We start from the raw sequence: 21,269 nt of genomic DNA, 5'->3' as shown, positions 1-21,269 counted from the left end.
AATGAACCCACAGGGTTGTATTTGTCATCTGTACATAAATCTAATGTCACTGTCTCATGTTACAGGGAAGCGGTGAGTAATTTCCTGACAGCTCTAAACCAGCAGAGGAAAAGCAGAAGTCATCAGGTGATGTCCAGCAGCATCTGGGGGGCTCTACGCATTGCTCTGTCACTCATGGACCTCCCTGAGCTTTTCCACGCCGCCAGCATCGGTGATCTCGACCTCCTCATGCAGGCTTTCAATATAGACATGTAATCCTGGACATATGAATCCACAGATGTCCACTAAAGTAATGAGCACAGCAACAACGTTGGGCCAAGAAAGAAAATTCTGAGAAAAGATGTTCGACACACACCAAGAGCTTTTGGTGTGATTTATTTATTTGTATTTCTGCTGGTGTTGCTATGGATTTGCAATTTCACTGAAGAGGGTTTAAGAGATGCTGAAGTGTGTGTCTGAGAGCGAGAGCGAGCGAGCGAGCGAGAGAGAGAGAGAGAGAGAGAGAGAGAGAGAGAGAGAGAGAGAGAATACAAGCACATTTTAAAGAACACTAATTCCTTATATAGTCTTATATTCCTATTGCATTGTAAAATGTACATGCTGTTTGTATCTTTGAATATGAACCAAATTATAGCACGGCAAAAACGCAGTAACAGTTAGCACATGACCTTTAATAACCTCACATCCATTCAAAACATACATGATTTTTATTTTTTATGAAGTCCAGCAGCTTTTAGACGTATGTTTCTTCAACTATGTTTGATACACCAAGCTGTATTTCCCAAAGAGAGTTAATATGTTTAATCCAGGTTTCCATTTCAGATGTTAGTAGCAAATATACAGTGCCTTGCATAAGTATTTGCACCTTGAACTTAGCACTTTGTTGCGTACAGCTTGGTGTGATATATATATTGATATATATATATATATATATATATATATATATATATATATATATATATATATATATATATATATATATATATTCAGTAAATTCGGTTCCAAATACTTATGCTAGGCACAGTTAAAGCATGATTAAATATTCAGAATGTATGTACAGGTTTATATACATAGAATTCTATTTATATTGAAAGTGGAAACTAAGCAGAATACAAATTTTTGCACTCAATTGTGTGAAATATTTTCAGCTGATGCTAAACTAAACTATAAGCTTCCACTACTCGTTTGCTACATTAGCCCAGAAACGTTAAAGAAAGCATGCTCATTAGTGCCGCAGTTCCATTTGTCCGCCACACGATAGCACTGTTGATACACCAAGTCACCATAATGACCCCAGGGTGATGAATGACATTAAGTGTTTCTCTCCTCGGGACACAGCAGTCCCTCTGAGGCATGTCATGTGCCCAGGTGTGCCAGCAGGATGTGCTGCCCCGAGCCATCTGTGTTCCAGCGCTCCCCTTTGACTGTGCAGAGCTCGGGGACTCCACAGGGCCCCGACTTCAAACGCCTCGCATGAAAGGTCACAGCAAAAAAAACTAAAAAAAAACTACAGCATCATGTTGAAAGTGGGGAAATGTATGAAAGAGCAATAGCACAAAAGGCCAAGCTGATACTAAACCTGTTCCCAGATACATGCAGGCGACAAAAACGAGCCGATTCACCTGCCGCTGTTGGGCTTTAAAGGTCAAAGGTCATTTGCAGACTATTTTAGGGGCAAATATTTAATAAGATCCTATAATAATCATTTTTACATAAAGCAAACGTGATCAAGCAGGGACATGTGAACAGTTATATGCTTCTGAATAGCCTGAAATTTTCCACATTTTCACATCTGAGCAATTACGTGACACATGGAACTAAATCACGTGGAAATATAAACACGTTAAAGTTAAGATGTTTAATTAATCATGTAAGAAATTTACGTGTTGAAAACAAAAAAACAAACTACATTTGTATTAAAAAAATACATTCAAAAATAAATGATTCATGATAAAATGTAAATATCTAAAGTGTAAAAATAAAAATTCTAATCATAAAAGGTCATAAAATCTAAACATGATTCGATAAAATAATGATCATGCTAAAAAATGAAAACCTATCTTAAAATGTGTCAAATAAAAATAATGTGGAAAAATTCTAAATTTATTTAAAAAAAGGTTAATTGGTGAATTGTAATGGTGAATTTTAAATGGTAAGAAAATCAATTATAGAAATATATTTCTCAAATTGAATTTTGATTCATTTCCAAGTGAAAATAAACAAAAATGTCTAAAAAATAAAATGTTGATAAGGGTTACTAGCATGAAAGTTTTCATTTAAGATACAACTATGCAAGCCATATTTGTTTGTATATGATTTTTTTTAACCTCTTTATAACAGCTTTGTATGAAGCATAATCCAAAAAAAAAAATTCTACACTGCATTATAATGCTGAATGTGTCATTTCTTATATGTTTAATCCATATGAAATGATATCACCTGCCTGCGCATGTATAATCGACTGCAACGCACCTGACTCCTGAACCTACAGATTTAAATCTAACATCTAACTGCTCAGTCTGTTTTCTCGTTGTAATAACCAAATGTTAAGTGTCATATCACCTCTGCATTAATGACGCCATCATCCACAGCTCAGATGATTACGGTAGATTTGGTATATTAACGGATGTATAAAATGAACATTCAGCATGTTAGAAGACTTCCTATAACCTCTGGGACTATTTTGTAAATAAGTCATGTACTTTAAAGAGGTGAGATATGATCATGTATTTATAACGGATATTAAAATGATATTTTAGAAGGTTTCATAATGACTCGTGTGTTTATTATTATTATTATTATTATTATTATTATTATTATTATTATTATTATAAGGGAAATCATTAGATTATTATTAGGTGAATTCTTTAAAAAAAGTTCTAGAAATTTAAAATTAAAAGTAATCTGCATTACTTAAATATAATATACATATAATACCTCAGATGCTCAGTGCTGTTTCTCCAAAAGTTGTTTATTTACCAACAAAAGCCACACCTTGATGTCTTTCTTCCTGTTTGTACAACCACAGCAATTTGTCAACAATTGGCACCATTTACATTATTAATGAAATAGTTTTACTCATTTTTTTAACCATTTACAGTCACATTTAATAGCATAGTTCCTGTTCTCATTTATACTGCATCAGCTATATCGCAGTCTGTCCTTCACAATCTCAGAGTCTTTTTCTCTCTCTTTCTGAAAAGTTGATAAAAAAATAAATAAAAATAAAAAAAGACGCAGCTTGTCTTGTCTTTTCCACAATAGAAACTGCTCTATCCTGAAGCGCTTGCACTGGAGACTCCTTCCATGAATGTTAAGTAAATATTCCTGAAAATAACTGTTTTTTTTTGGTAATGTTGCAGTCAACAATTTTATTTAAATAAAACATTCTCTTTCATTTATGTTCAGATATTCAGACAATATAATTTATCTCTCTTGTCTATTTATAGATACATAGTCTCTCTCTCTCTCTCTCTCTCTCTCTCTCTCTGTGTGTGTGTGTGTGTGTGTGCGTGTGTGTGTGTGTGCGTGTATGTGTTGTTCAGTTTAGTCACTTTGATAATACTACATCTTAACACGCCTTGATATGCACCGCAGAAAGACACAAGTCATTATTATTATTAGTCATGACTAAATTTGTTCCTTAATTTATGTGTGTAATTAACAGTGTGTATTTGATCATATACTGATAATAAGATAATACACGATTATAACCTTCTTTAATCTTCCTTTCATCAGACAGGTAAGATCAGGATTAAACGATAAACTTTAAAGTCTTATGTCTTATATCCACATTTTTACTCTCGTGTCCTGTTACGGGGGGTTTTGTCTCTTTAAGGCTCTCCAGGAGCTCACACCCCTCCACCTAGGCTGGAGTTAAACCCGCTGTGGACCCGTTAGTCCTCCACGGTGCCATCACTCTGATCCATACAGGAAACACACACTTCGTTGAGAAGGACACACTCCACTAGGGACCAGCACATAGACGAACATCTTTTGGTAAGACTAATAAACCGTTTTAATATGATTAATTCACACAGAGTTGGGTATATCTTATGTATGGGATGCAGAGGGTGAAACTAGTCTTTATGAAGTGTCCTGTGTCTGAACAGGTGACTGAAACATGCTCTACTCCTTAACAGTCAGATTTTTCTAGGATTTCTGTAATATTCTTTAATACTTTGTTAAAGACTGATTATATGATTAATGTTTTCTCCTTAATATGGAGTCTGATCATGGTGAGGTGTAAATAAATGTCTTTTTTAAACATGCGTGGTAGTAAAGCTCCCACCCAAAAGGATGTGGCTTTGAAAATACAATTATAACCCTAACTGTAGCTCAGAGATCCAGCAAAAACCCACAGAACCCTGTCACACGCTGCTGTCATACAGTTCTACACAGACACCTCCCTAGTAAACTGTTAGGTGTTGTAAATGTCTTGATTTGGATTCAGTTATAATGATCACTGAGAAAAAAATGGCCACATGTTAGTATAAAGTTCAGGACTTTTTCTATGCACCATGCCACTTTCCTGATTATAGTTTATCACATCATGTAGAAGTAATCCTATTTATTTATATGGCAAACTTAGACTGATGCTAAAATCGAAACACAGAACACTAGGGCTGTGAGCCAATTATAGAAAGAATCGATTCTTTCTGCCAAGGCTTTGGGAGGTGCTGGTCGATTCCGAAGCTTTACAGTAAAACATATGACAGGAGAATTATTGTGTTACAATAAAGCAAGGATATCAGTAATTAAACATTTAAAACTCGCCCAAAAGAAGAACTTACATTAATTCAGAAAACATTATCTCTCTATATTCCCATTTATTTTGTCGAATCGACTCATAGAATCGACTCATTCATTTTCCAGTACCTAAAATTTTAATTCCGAATCGGAGTCGAATGTTCAGTCATTTTGATAATTGAGGAAGCTGATGGACCATACCATTGTCATAGAAGGGGGTTAATAACTAACTTATAGTGCATAACTGGTTGTGGAACTCGATTGTTTAGCAAAAAATGCACTGATGTGTATAAAATACAGTATTCTTTTTTACAGTTTTCGATCCATTTGCAATTTAACGCTTTCATGATAAAAATGTTTTGTTTGGTTTTGTCGACTCCCCCTCCGCCTGATTGTTGCCATGCTCCAATATCAGTATGGGTGTGGTGGTAATCCCGGTATGAATTGGTCAGATTCGCGTCAAAATTTGGCGCCTGAGGCCTTGTTGTTTTTTCCGGACATAACAAACGACACGCAGACACGAACGATGAGCGAGTTACTTTTTTAAATCGACCTACAAAAGCATGACTAGGAACTGACGGAAGGTCTGCGGGATCCTAAGAGCTATCAACAGTAGGTAAACCCTTCAGAGGCTAAACCGTTAGCAGCTAAGATAACGTTAGCAAGCTGCAACCTGCTAGCAGTGTTGCTAATAAAAGCACGAGCTCTGAATTTAAAGTGATTAAATAAATGGTCAAGTGTTTTTTTTAGAAGAGGAAAAGAAAAAAAATCTTTTGGGGTTTGTAAGGTCGACGTTTTGTAAAGCAACATGTGGTTTGAAATTGTAGCTGTATCTTTATGGCTCGGATAATGAGCTAGTTTTAATAAGTGGGAGGAAAAAAAACATTGTTTATATTGACGTTTATATTATCAGCATTATCATTTCATCATTATAGACCATCTGTTGATCAAATCGTGGACGTTTTCTTAACGTTGGCTGGACTCTGAATCAAAAATGTCGTCTTTCTTTCTTTTTGTTTTCTTTTTTTGAGTCAGATTATGTACATGACTTAATAGTGGGTCTGATTTCAAACCATTGAGATTATGATTTAATGAATTTAATTGATCTTTGATCTGCTTGTATGATTCGTCCTGTGAAATGCTTGCTGAGGAAGGAGCAGCTTTCTTTCCTTCCTTCCTGTTTTTGAGCACTGTAGCTTTGTGGTTCTTAGAAACTCGGGCTAAAGTGCACCAAGGCCAAAAAAACTGTGCTTTCTACAGAGATGGAGTCGATGTCAGAGACTGTGAGGGTAGACGAACAACAAAACCACCTTCATTAGCTTGTAAGATGTACAATGGTTGGAGTTTTATATAAGGGGGTCACACACAATGGCTCTCCGATACTACAGGTGGCGCTATAAAAACAACAACAACAACAACAAAAAAAACCCAGCACTATTTCATCAGAACTACAGGAAGATGATTCCTGCATATCAAACCAGTACTGATCAACTGGGACACAGTCTGAACAGGGAAGAGGGCAGATTTTCTCAGTGTGTCACATGTTAGCGATTATGGAATAAAAACACTGTCAATAATAATCGTACGTAATTCAAAGCATTGTGTGTAAATTTTAATTTAGTTGTGTGTAATTTAAAACTATTGTACGTAATTATGTTTTTGGTGGAGTTGGATCCCAAAATCTACGGCTACGACAGTTTACAGATACGAGATTTTGTGTGTTTGTTCAAATACAACTCCAAAATGTACGACTATGACCGTTTACAGACACAACGCTTGTTGTCAAAAATACGTCATCACGTTCACAGGCATTACTATCCGAGGGAAGATGAATCGATTCCACGAAGCGCGCATGTGCCCCACCCTCTTCTAAACCACTCATAGAAACCACTGGTGCTGAAATGGCGGGTTAGTTATCACTAATAACAGAGAGAAATTTGTGCTAACACAGATGTTTTATACTGACATATAGTTCTGTATCCCTGAAACCTAGTATAACTCCTAGGTGTGAAGTGCTCCGCGGAATTAGGCAGGGATGCCTGATTTCTCCCAAACTGTTTATTCTAGCCACTCAATCACTTATATTACTCATTAATCATAACCCTGATTTGCATGGGATCTCAATATTTGACAAGGAATTTAAAATGAGTCAATTTGCAGACGACACAGCAATCCTTTTAAAGAATAAATTCATGGTTGATGTTGCCCTAAATTCAGTCTCGATTTTCCCTAAAGCTTCAGGATTTACCCTTGATATTAAAAAATGTGAGCTACTTTCCATTTACTCATCAACGGACTCTATCATCTCTTCAATTTAGGTTAAAGACGAAGTGAAATATTTAGGAATAGTTTTATCTAAAAATGCTATTAGAAGAGAAGACGTTAACTTTTCTAACCAGTTAATAGATATGAGGAAATCTTTGAGCTATTTCCAAAATAATCCATCCATGCCACTCCCTGTATGTTTCTACAGTTAATGTTAAGAAGGCTAATTCAATCGTTTTCCAATTTCTGTGGAAAAGCAAAACTCATTATATTAAGAAATCACAGCTGGTTAAAGACTATGATATGGGTGGTATTAAAGGACATTCAAGATTAATTTGATGAAAATATATCGGTGGCTTAGTGGTTAGCACGTTCGCCTCACAGCTCCAGGGTCGGGGTTCGATTCCCTATGCTATTACTTATACTGCTTAGTTCATCTTGCTTCCATATTAGTTAGTAGTATTAAGCTCAGTGTTAATGCAGTACTACCTATTACTTCCTGCATAGTCACTCGTTACCAACAGACCATTATTTTAAAGTGTTAGCACAAATTTCTCTCTGTTATTAGTGATAACTAACCAGCCATTTCGGCACCAGTGGTTTCTATGAGTGGTTTAGAAGAGGGCGGGGCGCATGCGCGCTTCGTGGAATCGATTCATTCGTGGAATCGATAGTAATGCCTGTGAACGTGATGACGTATTTTTGACAGTTGTTTCGCAGACCGTTTTCGTGTGTAAAAAAGAGGTGTTGTGAAAACAAGCGTTGTGTCTGTAAACTGTCATAGTCGTACATTTTGGAGTTGTATTTGAACAAACACACAAAATCTCGTATCTGTAAACTGTCGTAGCCGTAGATTTTGGGATCCAAGTCCACAAAAAACATAAGTACGTACAATAATTTGAAATTACGCACAACTAAATTAAAATTTACACACAATGCTTTGAATTACGTACGATTATTATTGACAGTGTTTTTATTCCATAGCCATCACCCTTTACACACTGAGTGATAGTGGACAGGACCTGGTGATTGAAAATGTGAAGACATTTATTTAAAAAAAAAAAAATAAGGACATGTCTCACTGGATTTTGGTGCGAGTCTGGAAAAAGTAAACCGCTTTTTACTGTACTATTCCATGTATTCTGGGTTTGGAGCAAATGTTTTTTTCTACCTGCTCGAATTTTCTAAATGCTCTGAGAGTTGGGCTTTGGTCTGTATGTTCATACGATAACGAGGGGAAAAAACAAATCAGTGATAGTTGAGTGTTGCCTATTTTTTTCTTTTCTTAACATGTTAATTCGTTCTGTGACGTAAACGGTGCTGTGGATCTGGCCTGCACTAGGAACTTGGGAGTCGAAATGTAGTTTAAGGGAAGAAGACTAAACGAAATCCACACACAATAATTTCATCAGCACGTTTTCTTTGTACCGAGAAATGAACAGGAACTTTGCTAATGAAAGAAGTCAGGAAGTTATGTATGAAATATACAGATACTAAACAGCCTGAAATCAAAGGTGTAGGGATGAAGCAGGTGATTAAAATCCCTTTTGTGTTATGATTTTGCTGGTGATTGAACAGATTGTATGCTTTGCAGGCCTGCGTGTTTATCAGCCTGACGTGAGGTGGAAGTGAAGCTCTCAGCGGAGGATCATGAGCGAGCTGGAGCAGTTGCGGCAGGAGGCCGAGCAGCTGCGCAATCAGATCCGAGTGAGTCGGTCCACAACATTTACATTAACCCCTTTATTCAAAACCACATGGTTAACAATCGGTAGCACAGAGCCGTAACCGCTGAGCCGCTAGGAAAATACTTTGTTCACAAATCATGTACTCGTGTCACTGCATGGTTTTGTTTAAACTGCGTTTGAGTTTAATTTGCATTTTATTTTGCTCAGCTTCTTAAGATCAGGTGAAGCAGTGTGTACAGGTATGTTCGAGATATGGGATGAAGAGTCAAGTAAGAAATGTGCACGACTCCCGTCTTCTTGCAGAAGTAAACGTATGAAAATCGGTTCCGAGTGGTCTTTGGAAATGCCAGCTATGCGTTTTACTGTCCACTCAGATCACGCGTTTTCATGCTCACGGTTTTTAGTCACTTTGCTCTTCTTACTGTGCTGGGAGCTTTAAGGATTTGATTCAGCTAAAGGTCCGCTTCAAGCTGGTCTAAAATAAAAAAAGAGATGGTTTTGTATGTGTTCTTTGCGTTAGCTAGCTTTTAGGATTCAGGTTTGTGGGCCTTGAGTGCCCTCTAGTGGCTAGTGCTGAAATATGCCATGCAAAATATGATCTCGATTCAACCTGTAATTCTGTTACGTCATTTCTTTTTAATTTCAACAATGTCTTTTTTAAAGCTGTTTTTTGCGATCTCTATTTGCTTTGTTGCAATTGTAGTCATGAAGAATTCATCTCATCTTTTCCTGTAGAACGAGATTGTTTGTTCGTTGTTTCTCTGATAATCCGTCTCCTGTAATCTTCATGCTGTGTTTTGCAGGATGCCAGGAAAGCGTGCAGCGACTCCAGTTTGTCCCAGGTAAGCAACTCGGCTCACGTGAAAGCTTTTTTCTATCCTCTTCTCTGCATTAGTGTTTTCATGCGAGTGCAGCACACATGCAGAACTGCTGCTAACGTACATGCTCTCAAGTTAATGAAATATTAAACACCCCCTCGCATGTGCACTCTCGCATAACAACTCTTTATTATTTTATTTATTCATTTATTTTCTTTTGGACTGTCGATTTGTTTGGTTTTTCAGTTGTGATTGTATGTGTCTTTCTTACATAAATAGATTTGACTGCAATGTAAATAAGCTAACAAGAGTTTGTATTGATCAGGTTTTTTTTAGTCAAACATTGTAGTTTTTATACGTTTAACGTTACCCAGGTCTGATCGTCTGAGATTAATAAGGAAGGAAAACACAGCATCATTCCAGCTTCATCAGTAAAACTGTGACTTATTGTCAGAAATAGTCCTCACCTTCTGACCAATCAGAATCGAGGATTCAGTCTCGCTGTGGTAGAAGAGCTCTTATTGACAGCATTAAATCATAACTCAATATTCGAAGGAATTTTGGCTTGTAATGTAGAATTTAAAATAAAAAAGTCAATAAAACCCTTTTACAACTGATAGTAAATGTCATAATAATAATACAGGGCTTTGCTGTGCTTTTATTATTCCTTAAAGCATTTTTTTTTTAAAGACTGATATGGCAGAGCGTCAAATTAAACATCTTCACATGAGGTCTAAAGCTAATTTTAGACCCGATTTCAGATTGTGACGGATCATTTATGTTCGTTTTGTCATTTCATCATCACAGCTCCATTCTTTGCCATTCAGACCTTTTCACGTTTTTTACTTTTTTTCTTTCATTTGACGATTGTTTTTCTACATTTTGTTGCTAGATCACAGCTGGGCTGGATTCGGTGGGGAGGATCCAGATGCGCACAAGACGAACCCTGCGGGGCCATTTAGCCAAAATCTACGCCATGCACTGGGCTACTGATTCCAGGTCAGAAAACACACACACACACACACACACACACACGGATAGAGGGAGAATGTGCTGGTGAGAGGAAGAGAAAGTTCAGAGGAGAGTAGGAGGATGGGTGGGTTCCCTCAGAGGAAACCCTGCGGCTCTGTCAGTGTACACTTGATGAATAATGCAGAAACCTGCTCACAACTCGATGGTGGCCTGAGATTATACCCCCCATCTCTCTCTCTCTCTCTCTCTCTCTCTCTCTCTCTCTCTCTCCATCTCTGCTCAAACTCAAAGCAGTTGTTCTACTGAGCTTGGCCATGCGCATAACTGACTCGTCTCGGTGGGTGGAAAATTGTTTAGAGCCATTAAATGTCAGCTACACATCCAAACTAGGGCTGCAATTAAATTAGCATTAGTCCGGACATCCTTCTGGTGAGGATTTGGACAAAAATCTAATTTCTTTATTTTTTTATTTTTAACGAAGAAGGTAATTTGTGCTGACACGTTATGCATTTGTATTCTCCTGTCAGGTTTGTAAACATCTGTACGTCCAGGAACATGTTATAGAGGTTAATAATAAAGCTGCGTTTGTGTTGTTGACATTTAGGCTTCTAGTGAGCGCATCTCAAGATGGAAAACTCATCGTATGGGACAGCTACACAACAAACAAAGTAAGTGCAGTGGAAAAGTGCTTCACGATGCAGACATGAAGTCGCTCTATAACTTCGTCCCTACAGAGACGTCCAACACATACATGTGCTTTAAACTCTAACGCTGTGGGATGTCTGCTAAATCACCAAGCCGAGAATAAACGTGCTTTAATTAAAAAAAAAAGTCTCAGGAGGCGTCCGTAACTCTGCTTCATCACTCCACCTGTTGATTATAATATCCAAAAAGATCACATCTAGATATTATGTGTGCACGTCTGTTATGTCCTTTGCCGTTCGGTGTATTTTTATTTTGTTCCCTGTTCTCAGATCCACGCCATTCCTCTGCGCTCGTCCTGGGTCATGACGTGCTCCTACGCTCCATCTGGGAACTACGTGGCGTGTGGAGGTTTGGACAACATCTGCTCCATCTACAGCCTGAAGACCCGAGAGGGCAACGTCAGGGTCACCAGAGAACTGCCCGGGCACACAGGTGAACACAACGAAAGCGGTTGTAGGAATAGAAGATGCTTTTTAGACGCTCCAGGAGCCGTGATGCTTCTTTTTATTTATTATAATTTTTTTAATTAATTATTATAATTCTTTATTGTTCTTTCTCCAACCAGGTTATCTGTCGTGCTGTCGTTTCTTGGATGATAGCCAGATAGTCACCAGCTCTGGAGATACCACATGGTGAGTAAAGGACATGGCATCACTCTCCACATCAGATAAAACAAATATATATATTTTGCTTTCGTTGGATTGTTCAGACCTTCATTAGCTGCAGCTGACTGTTCCTTTGTGGGGTTTTCTTAGTGCTTTGTGGGACATAGAGACCGGTCAGCAGGCCACCATCTTCTCAGGCCACAGTGGAGACGTGATGAGTCTGTCTCTGAGCCCGGACTCCAGGAGCTTCGTATCCGGAGCCTGTGACGCTACCTCCAAACTCTGGGACATCCGAGATGGCATGTGCAGGCAGTCCTTTACTGGTCACGTCTCTGACATCAACGCCGTTTGTGTGAGTGTAACAAAATATAAAACGTGGTTCATTTTAGAAGTGTGAGATTTCAGTACTGTGTATATAGTCCCATCTTAAGTCTCTCTCTCTCTTTCCAGTTCTTCCCCAATGGGAACGCGTTTGCGACCGGCTCAGACGATGCCACGTGCCGCCTTTTCGACCTGCGTGCTGATCAGGAGCTCATGATGTACTCTCATGATAACATCATCTGCGGCATCACGTCTGTAGCTTTCTCCAAGAGCGGCCGCCTGCTCCTAGCCGGCTACGACGACTTCAACTGCAACGTTTGGGACACGCTGAAGGGAGAACGTGCAGGTGGGTCTTCTTGACGCGCTAGACATCATTTCTCTTCCAGTACATAAAATACAAGGCTAAAAAAATTTTTGTTACGACAATTTTAAACAAGTCATGCACCGGATTTCTTTGCAGGAGTTTTGGCCGGACATGATAACAGGGTGAGTTGTTTAGGCGTGACCAATGATGGCATGGCCGTGGCCACCGGCTCATGGGACAGCTTCCTCAGGATATGGAACTGACCTGATTGGAGAGAACTGGAGTGTATCGTTGTAGCGGCCTGCTTCCACAGAGGGACCCTTTCCCTCTCTTTTATCCTTCCTTTTCCAGGTGATCTCTTAATAGACCCTTTCCCTACGTCTGCATACGCCGCCAATCCCACTCCCAGTTTCCAGAGGATGAACAAGGCAGAGATCTGGACTCTCTCTCTCTCTCTCCGTCTTTCTCTCTGTCTTTCTCTCTGTCTCTGTCTACGGCCTCCTAATCTGAAAAATCCTAAGGAATAGACTGTCGTGTATATACTATTTGCTATTCTCTGTGCTTCTACGTAAAACGTACACATTTACAGTGTTTGGATGTCATGTGAAATTTTTGAGCTGAGTGTGTTCGTCCTGGTCGTGTTTTTTTTTTTTTTTTTTTCCTTGTCCCAATTATGGACTTTTCTATGATTTCATGTATTCCTTCCCCCCACCCCACCATCACAGCTATACACACACACACAGGGACCCTGCCAGTGGTTTGGTCCACTCCATGAACAAGCTGAGTCTCTATGCGGTTTCTAGGTGCTGATGTCGACCCGTCTTGCTCCCGGGTCTGTTAGATGCTTAAAGTGTCGGTTTAGGTGAAGGAGCACGTGAGGTGTTAAAAAGCATCACGTAACACTGTAATGACTTCGTGATACAGTCTTTCAGGCTGCCGGTCTGCGTTCATGTTTCCTGCTCTGTCGCTCTGCCAGTCGCGGGCGGCTCGTGTTTACTCCTGCTGTATTACAGCAGACGCCATCGTGTTGAGGGATTCAGCATCACAGGCCCTGTCTATTCTGTCTGTGTTACAGTTGTAGTACCAGTATTGGTCATGTACGATAGGAATAAATCTCCCGAGCAGGTGATCTTGATATTGAGAGACAAAATCATGACCTCGTGTTTGTTTCGGTTGTTAATTCACTGGCACTTTTGTTAGCAAATCTCAAATCCTTTGTAGTGTCTAATGATTAGTTCATTTTACCTTTACGGAAGGAGCCACCAGTGTCAGCACTTTAAGGCTAATAAGACTAATAAGACAAGCTTTTGTTTCTGTTCTATCGTGAGTGAGAACAGGAACTAGCTTGTTTAATGGACATTCCACAGCATTCACTGGAACTAGGAACTGATGAAACGTGACCGTAGGAACTAGCAGCGCAGTCTGATAGCATAAAAAACGATTAAACGGATACATTTTTATATTAAATCCTGCTAACAACGTGCCAGAAAATTGACAGTGTCCCCATCACTGGAGGTATTTTTATTGAAGCTGTAATGAATTCTAAAAGAGAGAAATTGAGAAACTTTTTGATATGAACATTAACATCCAACCAGCTGTTTGTAATTGTGCAACACTGCACTGTTTATTTTCTTCTCCATTTATTTGTGAGCAGCTGAGTTGCTATAGAAACATCTGACCAATCAGACTGGAGGATTCTGCCTCAGTGTAGTATTATTTACGTCATGTCGGCCGTTTCCAGTGCCAAATGTTAAACGCTAAGTGCTCTGAGTGGAGATCGTTATTAACACACCACGTAATGATAAATGTGCACGTGTCCATTTTATAACTTTTTTTTTCTTTTCCCTCCTCTAATGTGAGTTGATGTGAGCTTTGGTATAAAACGGCACAGTCTCCTGTGTCAACAGAACAAGCCTTAACTGTTTGTAGTTCACTTGAAACTTGACAATTTCGTGCCAGATATTAGAAATGAAGGCTGATGTGTTTTTTGGTTTTTTTTTGGGTTTTTTTTCCATGAGTGTTTTCCATGGAAGCTTTACCCCACACTCAACTTTTTTTTAATATATATATATATATATATATATTATTTTTGTCTTTTTTTGCCTACAGTATTGAGACGGTTTTGTTGTATTAAATCATTTAAATGATTTTGGTATAATTTCACATCGACTGTCTTTCGTGTGTGAGCGAGCGAGATAGAATGTGCTTTATAAACTATTTCTTGAATCAAACTCTAGCACAAAAGTCGGTGAAGAATCCCTTGTCAGGTTTTGTGGAGTCTGAAGGATGGATGTACACTTTGACCTGCTGTAGTGAAGAATCAGTTTTCAGTAGAGATGCAGAAGTGTTTTATATCAAAACCCGAATTTCTTCTGTTTGTATCCAGTGCAGGCTGAGTGCAAATTCACCAATGTGGCAGAATATTAGTGTCTTTTCTGCACTAAGGGTGTGTGTGTGTTTTGGTTGTTTGTTTTATTTTCTGCATTCAGCTGATGTCTTAATTTTTATAACACAAATACAAACATTAAAACCAAACAAAACACAGAGAGATTTTGTTCATTTTAACATTTGACGTAAGTAGAAACCGGGGAAATGATGGAATGACGAACTCACAGCTGCACTGTGTGTGTGTGTGTGTGTGTGTGTGATCTAGAAATGGTAGAAGGGAGAGAAAGTGATACTGTACATGGATGAATATAGATAGGGAGAGAGAAATAGAGCACTCACTACATGACACCTCTCTTATTAGTGTGATCTCTTAATACTGAATTCCAGAAAGTTCAAATTAATTGATAAATAAATATAAATGGCTCTTTTATTTACCCAGTGTGTAAACAATGGTGCTACAGCGCTCTCTGGGTCCTGCATGAAGGAGAAGCGTTCAACAGAGCTGCATCCATTCACTACATAAGATCAGGAAGCCTGAGCGATTGTACCTCGATTCAGAAAAGTCTTCCCTTCCTCCTGTGTGCGTGTGTCTCTCTGTACTGCAGCGATATGAACATGTGCTGCGATGAAGCTGATAATTTTTTGGTATCAATTGGTATGCAACATACAAGGCAACACACACACTTTTTTTGTGGTGTTCCTGTGATGGAGTTTAGTCTGTAGTGTTTAGGTTGATGAAACTGAAGCTGTTGCATCATCTCAGAAATTCAGAAGAAATACATGATTTCTACAGAGAACAAAAGTGAGTGTGATGTAAATCTGTTTCTCTCTGTCGTGGTCACCCTCACAATCACTGTACTTGGGAGACACAAACACACAAGGCAAACAAACCAAAATGTTTTATTCATTTCATCACAAACACAAAAGTTGTGTTACAGAGATGATGATGATGATGATGATACACAAAGGACAGCTCTAGTTACTAATAGTGAAGTGGCAGTGCTTCCCGAGGACTGTAAGGACACTGTATGTGTGATTTGTATTAAATAATAGACCATTAATGTGCTGTCATCATATATGTAGGTACCACATACACTCAATCAGACAGCTATCTTTTGAAACAGGTAGGTATTTTAGCTAAAGAAAATTACACAGATCAAAAGAATAGACAGTTTCAGAATAGTCGATGTCGGAAAGCCCCACCTGAGCCCTCATACAGGAAGCTCGGCAGTGACACAGAGCTCCTACAGCGTTGTGCCTGATGACCTTTAAAACCTGAGCAGATGGCACAATGTTGGGAAGGTTCCGCAAAGCAACACTAGAGGGCGGTGTGGTCACTGCATCAGATTACAGTGTGATTTACTTCTTATTTTTGGAGACATAAGATATATGGTACATTTGTATCATCGCATCAAACAAAACAGTTTCACGAACCAGGCATCATTTAACCATTACAGAATTACAAAAAATAAAAAAATTGTTAAACTTAAAATGTTTCTTTAATAAAACAATGAAAATGAATAAAATAATGATCTACGGTTTTTTTTATTTTTTTGTAATTTATATAAATATATTGCGATATATACATAATCGTTATTCAAATAATTTTTTTTCTTCTTTTTTTCTTTTTTAAAAACATTATATATATATATATATATATATATTCATTTATTTATTGGCGACCTGTTATTGCCAATAAATGAATCTTTATTGATTGATTTCCAATAAAACAATTTATATACATTTATATACGTTTTGCTTGTCAATACATTAAAAGAATAGTCAGATGTTTTTTTTAATGAACCTTTTGCACATTTCTAACATTTAATTGCCTTAAATTGCTCACTCATAGAATCGAACCAGTGAATGTGTCGATACCAAGAATCGAAGTTTTAAGAATCGAAACGTCACAAATTAACCCAACAACCGCGTCGTTAGGCTAATAAGAGATGCATTATAAAAGGAAAGTATATCGTAACTATATTCAGACGCTATCACATAAAATAGAATTGTATACGGTGCAGTTTGGAGGTCTGATTGAATCGGGCGATTGATTCATTTTTATGGACAATTCACGTGAATCGACTCAGAATCGAGCTAGTCAGGCATTGAGTAGCATAGGAGTGGCAAACACCAGTGATGATATATTTAGTAAGGAAGCGTTACTTGCGCACTACCTAGATAAATACATATTTAAGTATAAATTTCTATTTTAATATATTAATGTTATACCATTCTTATGGTATAATCGTCTTTGTAGTAAAAAAAAAGTTTTATGGAAAAAAATAACATTTAATTATCTTATATCGCAACCCATTTGTAGCACTTCTTTATTTTATACTGTTTATTATTTTGTTCCACAAGAGGGCAGTGTTTCACCAGGTGAGAATGTGAAAGTAGACATTCTACTCATCACACAACATTCTTTGTCCTAAAGACTAATCACACAAATACTGCGTGTCTTTATATACTGTACTGTGCCAAAGTTTTGCTTAGGTGAGGGAATACACAATATCCATATACATATTTATTGTTTTATGGTATATTTTATACAAAAACAAATAAAAATACAAAGATGAAACCTGGGCACTTCCAAGCTTTGTATTAAGATATTTAAGCATCATGTGCTGCCTTTACTGTACTGTCCGGATGCTTTTGTGTCTTTTTCCATATTTTTTAAATACACCTCGTTTTTATTTTGAACTTATTCATCAGCTTAGTTTTAGTTCTGTATGGAAAAATGTTGCTGTGACACAAAATAAAAAAAATGAAAAATCTCTTTCAACATCTCATTACTACAAGGAAATAACTACATGAAAACATCTTGTTATTAATTTAAAAAAAATATATCATTCTACACAAAACATTGAGAAAATGTCTTATTATGAAACAGAAACTTTTTAGAACCTGATGTAGGTTATGTTGTAAAAAATAAGTTTTATTTTTCTGATATATCCGTCCCATAATAACCAAATTCCTTTCTCTTTTTTTGTGCTTCTGTTGTTCTGGACTGCATTTCATTTAAAAAAAATCCCCGTCTCCTTTTTGCCACTAGCAACTGGCAGAAAGTACTAATGATACCACATAAAATAAATAAAATCCCTAAAATAAAGCACAGAATAAATATCACCGAGAGCCTTGGGAACGGTACGAAATTCCTCAAGGCTAGCCGAGAGCTTGAGTTATAGATTTTGGATGCGACGCTCTTTATAATTACAGCGTTTTCAAATGTAGAGAGCTGTAGAGAAAAGGCTCGGATGGACACAGCAGCCCAGAGCTGGCTAGACGGAGACGCTACGACGGTCATGGCACTACAGGAATGCAGGACTGGCATCTACAGGACCGCGTCAAGCATCTCGCACGTCGCAGAGAAGGGACTGTCATCACGTCACGCCTCCGAGTTCTGGGAAAACAGCTCTCGCACATTTCTCTCCTAGACTAAATAACAGCGAGACGGAACAATTTTCCAAACGCAGATTTTTCCGAGCTCTTCTCTTAATCCTAATTGTTTTCAGCCCCTTTCTGTCGAGACGATGATTATTCTGGAGCCGGTAGCCATGATTTGAGTGCAACTCGGAAAGTCGTGCAGTCTCTCCTGGATTCCTTCAGCCAAAGCAGCACCTATAAATAAAAAGCACATGCACTGCTTTGAAGCCAAGCAGCATACGAAACAAGAAATGAAGCTCGAGCTGTGTGGTCACTCTCGTGTACTTTTACCCCCTGAAGCTAGCATGCTTTAAATCTTCAAATCATTGTCGTGTTCTGACACCGACGAGATTTATTAGGAGATTTTCCACCTTGGTTTCTGACTGTTTCGCTCTGATTTTTGGTTTGGTTCCTGTTTTTTTCCCCACAGAAGGAAGAGCTCAAAGCTTTTCACACCTCTGGTCTCTGGCGCTCGTGAAGAAGATGTGCTCGGGCCCCGGGGTCGAGGGCCTCCAGCTTCATGAACAAACTGACACATCCCTCCATGTGCTGCGTCCACATCTGAGGTAATGGAGTGACTTGGAGAGAAAAATAATCACTGAATTCACTTCATTCCTGAGATCAGTTTTTTGGGACGGATTGGCACCAGTTTCACCGTCGGTCAGAACTCCTTAAACGGAGCAGTTACACGGATCAGACACCTCTTTTAATGACGAATGTTAATTGTTTTAGCTTATTTACACACTTCATTAAATGAGTTTCCTTTGACACTAGATTGTGTATTTGTAGGTCTTAGTAAAGGAGGCGTGGCCTTTGTGCCTGTCAGTCCCACATATAAGCAAAGGTAGCATACATGTGGTCTTCAAAGGCACAAAACCACGCCTCCTTTACTGTGATTGGCTGCCCCAGCTACAAAGGCCTTTAATGTAAAGGGAGCCTTTAATGCACAGTAATGGAGGTGTGGCCTTTACAATAAAGGAGGTGTGGCCTTTGAGCCTTTATATTAAGGGGCGTGGTCTTTGTAGCTGTGAATTAGAATAAAGGAGGAGTGGCTTTTATAGCTGTCACTCCCAAATAAGGATTGGGCTTAATTGAGTCACAGTAAAAGAGGCGTGGCCTCTGCTCCTGTTATGTCCAATATAAGGCTTTGCTCCTTCACATGCCAGACCTTAAAAAGTGGGCGTGGCATTTATGCATGTGAGTCACAGTCAAGTAAGTACAAACTGTGCCTGTCTGTCCTAATAAAGGAGGTGTGGCTGCCTTCTCTCCCAAGATAATACAGAATAACCCTCGATACCTTGGATCACTGATCCCACTGTAAAACTGAAGGAGGATAACGGATTTTTCACGCACATCCACATCCAGTTTTTTCCACATTTAATAGAAACGATTGAGAATGTGGAGACACAGAAGACATATTAGCACGAGCTGTACTCTCTCACCCGAACAACACACACACAACAAAAAGTACTATGTTCTCTAGAGAACTATATGATGCAGTTCATCAAATCTCACTCACATCAGTGATGTACTTGGGCTCGCTAAATTTGTGGGGAAAAAACATAATGGTTTGAGCGTGAGGCCGAGACGGTGATGTGGCTCTCACTGAGAGGAGAGCGTCAGTGAATCGAGTCGCCGTGTTCATCAGCGTGGGTTCGGATCAGAACAATCAGCTTTTACAGTCAGTGTGCACTCTTGCCTCGGGAAGTGATTTTCCTGCCTGTTTTTATTTTAAAATCACTTCAGAAATCATCCAAATTATTCTACATCAACGGTGTGTTGTGTGTGTGTGTGTGTGTGTGTGTGTGTGTGTGTGTTTGTCCAGTTTTTTTTTAGATATCCACGCGTCAGGAACAATATCCACAAGATTATTCAGGATCAACCTGGAGCGAGCAAGCAAACGTGTTTGCCAGCTAAATATTTCTGAGACAGCTCTTAACATTAAAACAAAGTGTACTTCTTTGTTAGATAAGATGCTGCGCTAATGGACTACGTGCTAACACACGGACAATCCATTAGTCACGTCAGCATCGATTTAATCCCCTGTACAACACATTAAGCCTTGCAGAAGCCTGCGTGTCTGCCAGCAGTGGACTAAATATGCCAGGCTTTGTCCTGAACGCCAGCAGTGCGGCGCGTGTGCCAAAGCCTCAGTGCCCTTAATTTACCTCAGATTTACCTCAGACGGTCTGCACCGGGGGCTGCAGTGTGCCCTGTACCTGTCTGTCAGGACCGGCTAGTCTCTCAAAACACCATGTCTACCCTCCAGGACAACCAGAGATCAGATGTGTGTCTGTGAGCAAAGTCTGTGAGCAAACTAGATCATTTAAACCGTTTAAAAACTGTTTTATTGCACCGTTTATAGAACTTCAACAGCTCATCATATTAAATAACTAGATTGTTCCTGATGTTCACTAGGAATTGTGATGGAAAGTCACTAAGAGGTCGATGCTAAGTGGTGCCGGACCTCATAATTGTTAGGTTAGCGAAGTTAATATCTCGTACGGTTTTTGTTTTTGTTTCCAATGTCTCTATGCTTTTAGTATGCAGTGTTACTTAGATTATTAATAAAAGGCTTTATTGAAAGAATTAGACTAAATAAATGAGACATGAAGCAAAGTGTTAACTACAAAGGTAAGTCAACGAAGCCGACGTTAATCCAAGAAACGATGAAATAAATTGTTGTAATGGTTCATTTTTAAACATCTACCTCTCTAAACCTATAAAACCCTTCTCGCCCTGCGTGCATGTTTTGGCAGCACGTCGCTAACCGAAGCCAGCGCAAGATTAATGCTAATAAAAAATTCCCTTCTGCAGGCTTGTTTACAAACCAAGCAGCCTAAACAATTTTTTTTTCTCCGTGTTTTTGGCTGTAACTGCAGAAAAAAGGGCCACCTTCATGTCTCTGCACACCAGCAGCACTTTAATTTAAAGCAGCTAGTTTGCTGGAGCAGCCTGGGGTCGTCATCTTCTGCTCTACATGCTCCAGGTTCTGAGCACCTAAACACACACACACACACACACACACACA

The 21,269-nt window shown here is 38.7% G+C and overlaps 2 protein-coding genes across 4 annotated transcripts in view; both read left to right on the top strand.

The window, feature by feature from the left end:
• The window catches only part of pex5lb (peroxisomal biogenesis factor 5-like b), a 36,212-nt gene extending 35,684 nt beyond the window's left edge, over positions 1 to 528 (top strand). For both annotated transcript variants that reach the window (XM_027158186.2, XM_027158185.2), the window contains one exon: positions 66 to 528. In XM_027158186.2, coding sequence (XP_027013987.1) covers positions 66 to 255 — 190 coding nt within the window. In that variant the 3' untranslated portion in view covers positions 256 to 528. The remainder of the gene's footprint in view (positions 1 to 65) is intronic.
• Positions 529 to 5,109: 4,581 nt separating this feature from the next.
• gnb4a (guanine nucleotide binding protein (G protein), beta polypeptide 4a) lies at positions 5,110 to 14,970 on the top strand. Of its 2 annotated transcripts, none has more exons than XM_027158291.2 (10): positions 5,110 to 5,361; positions 8,609 to 8,721; positions 9,503 to 9,541; positions 10,410 to 10,516; positions 11,094 to 11,157; positions 11,464 to 11,626; positions 11,760 to 11,826; positions 11,950 to 12,151; positions 12,250 to 12,466; positions 12,581 to 14,970. In XM_027158291.2, exons 2-10 carry the CDS (start codon positions 8,665 to 8,667, stop codon positions 12,685 to 12,687), a joined length of 1,023 nt encoding a protein of 340 aa, XP_027014092.1. In that variant the 5' UTR covers positions 5,110 to 5,361; positions 8,609 to 8,664; the 3' UTR covers positions 12,688 to 14,970. The 2 variants fall into 2 exon arrangements, with proteins under 2 accessions (XP_027014092.1, XP_027014091.1); XM_027158290.2 differs by having other exon boundaries at positions 5,152 to 5,365.
• The last annotated feature ends 6,299 nt before the right edge of the window (positions 14,971 to 21,269 follow it).

Source organism: Tachysurus fulvidraco, chromosome 22 (assembly GCF_022655615.1).
Source record: "Tachysurus fulvidraco isolate hzauxx_2018 chromosome 22, HZAU_PFXX_2.0, whole genome shotgun sequence".
Lineage (NCBI taxonomy): Eukaryota > Metazoa > Chordata > Actinopteri > Siluriformes > Bagridae > Tachysurus > Tachysurus fulvidraco.
The sequence above is the reverse complement of the archived record's forward strand: the minus strand, read 5'-3'. Positions and strand labels throughout refer to the sequence as shown.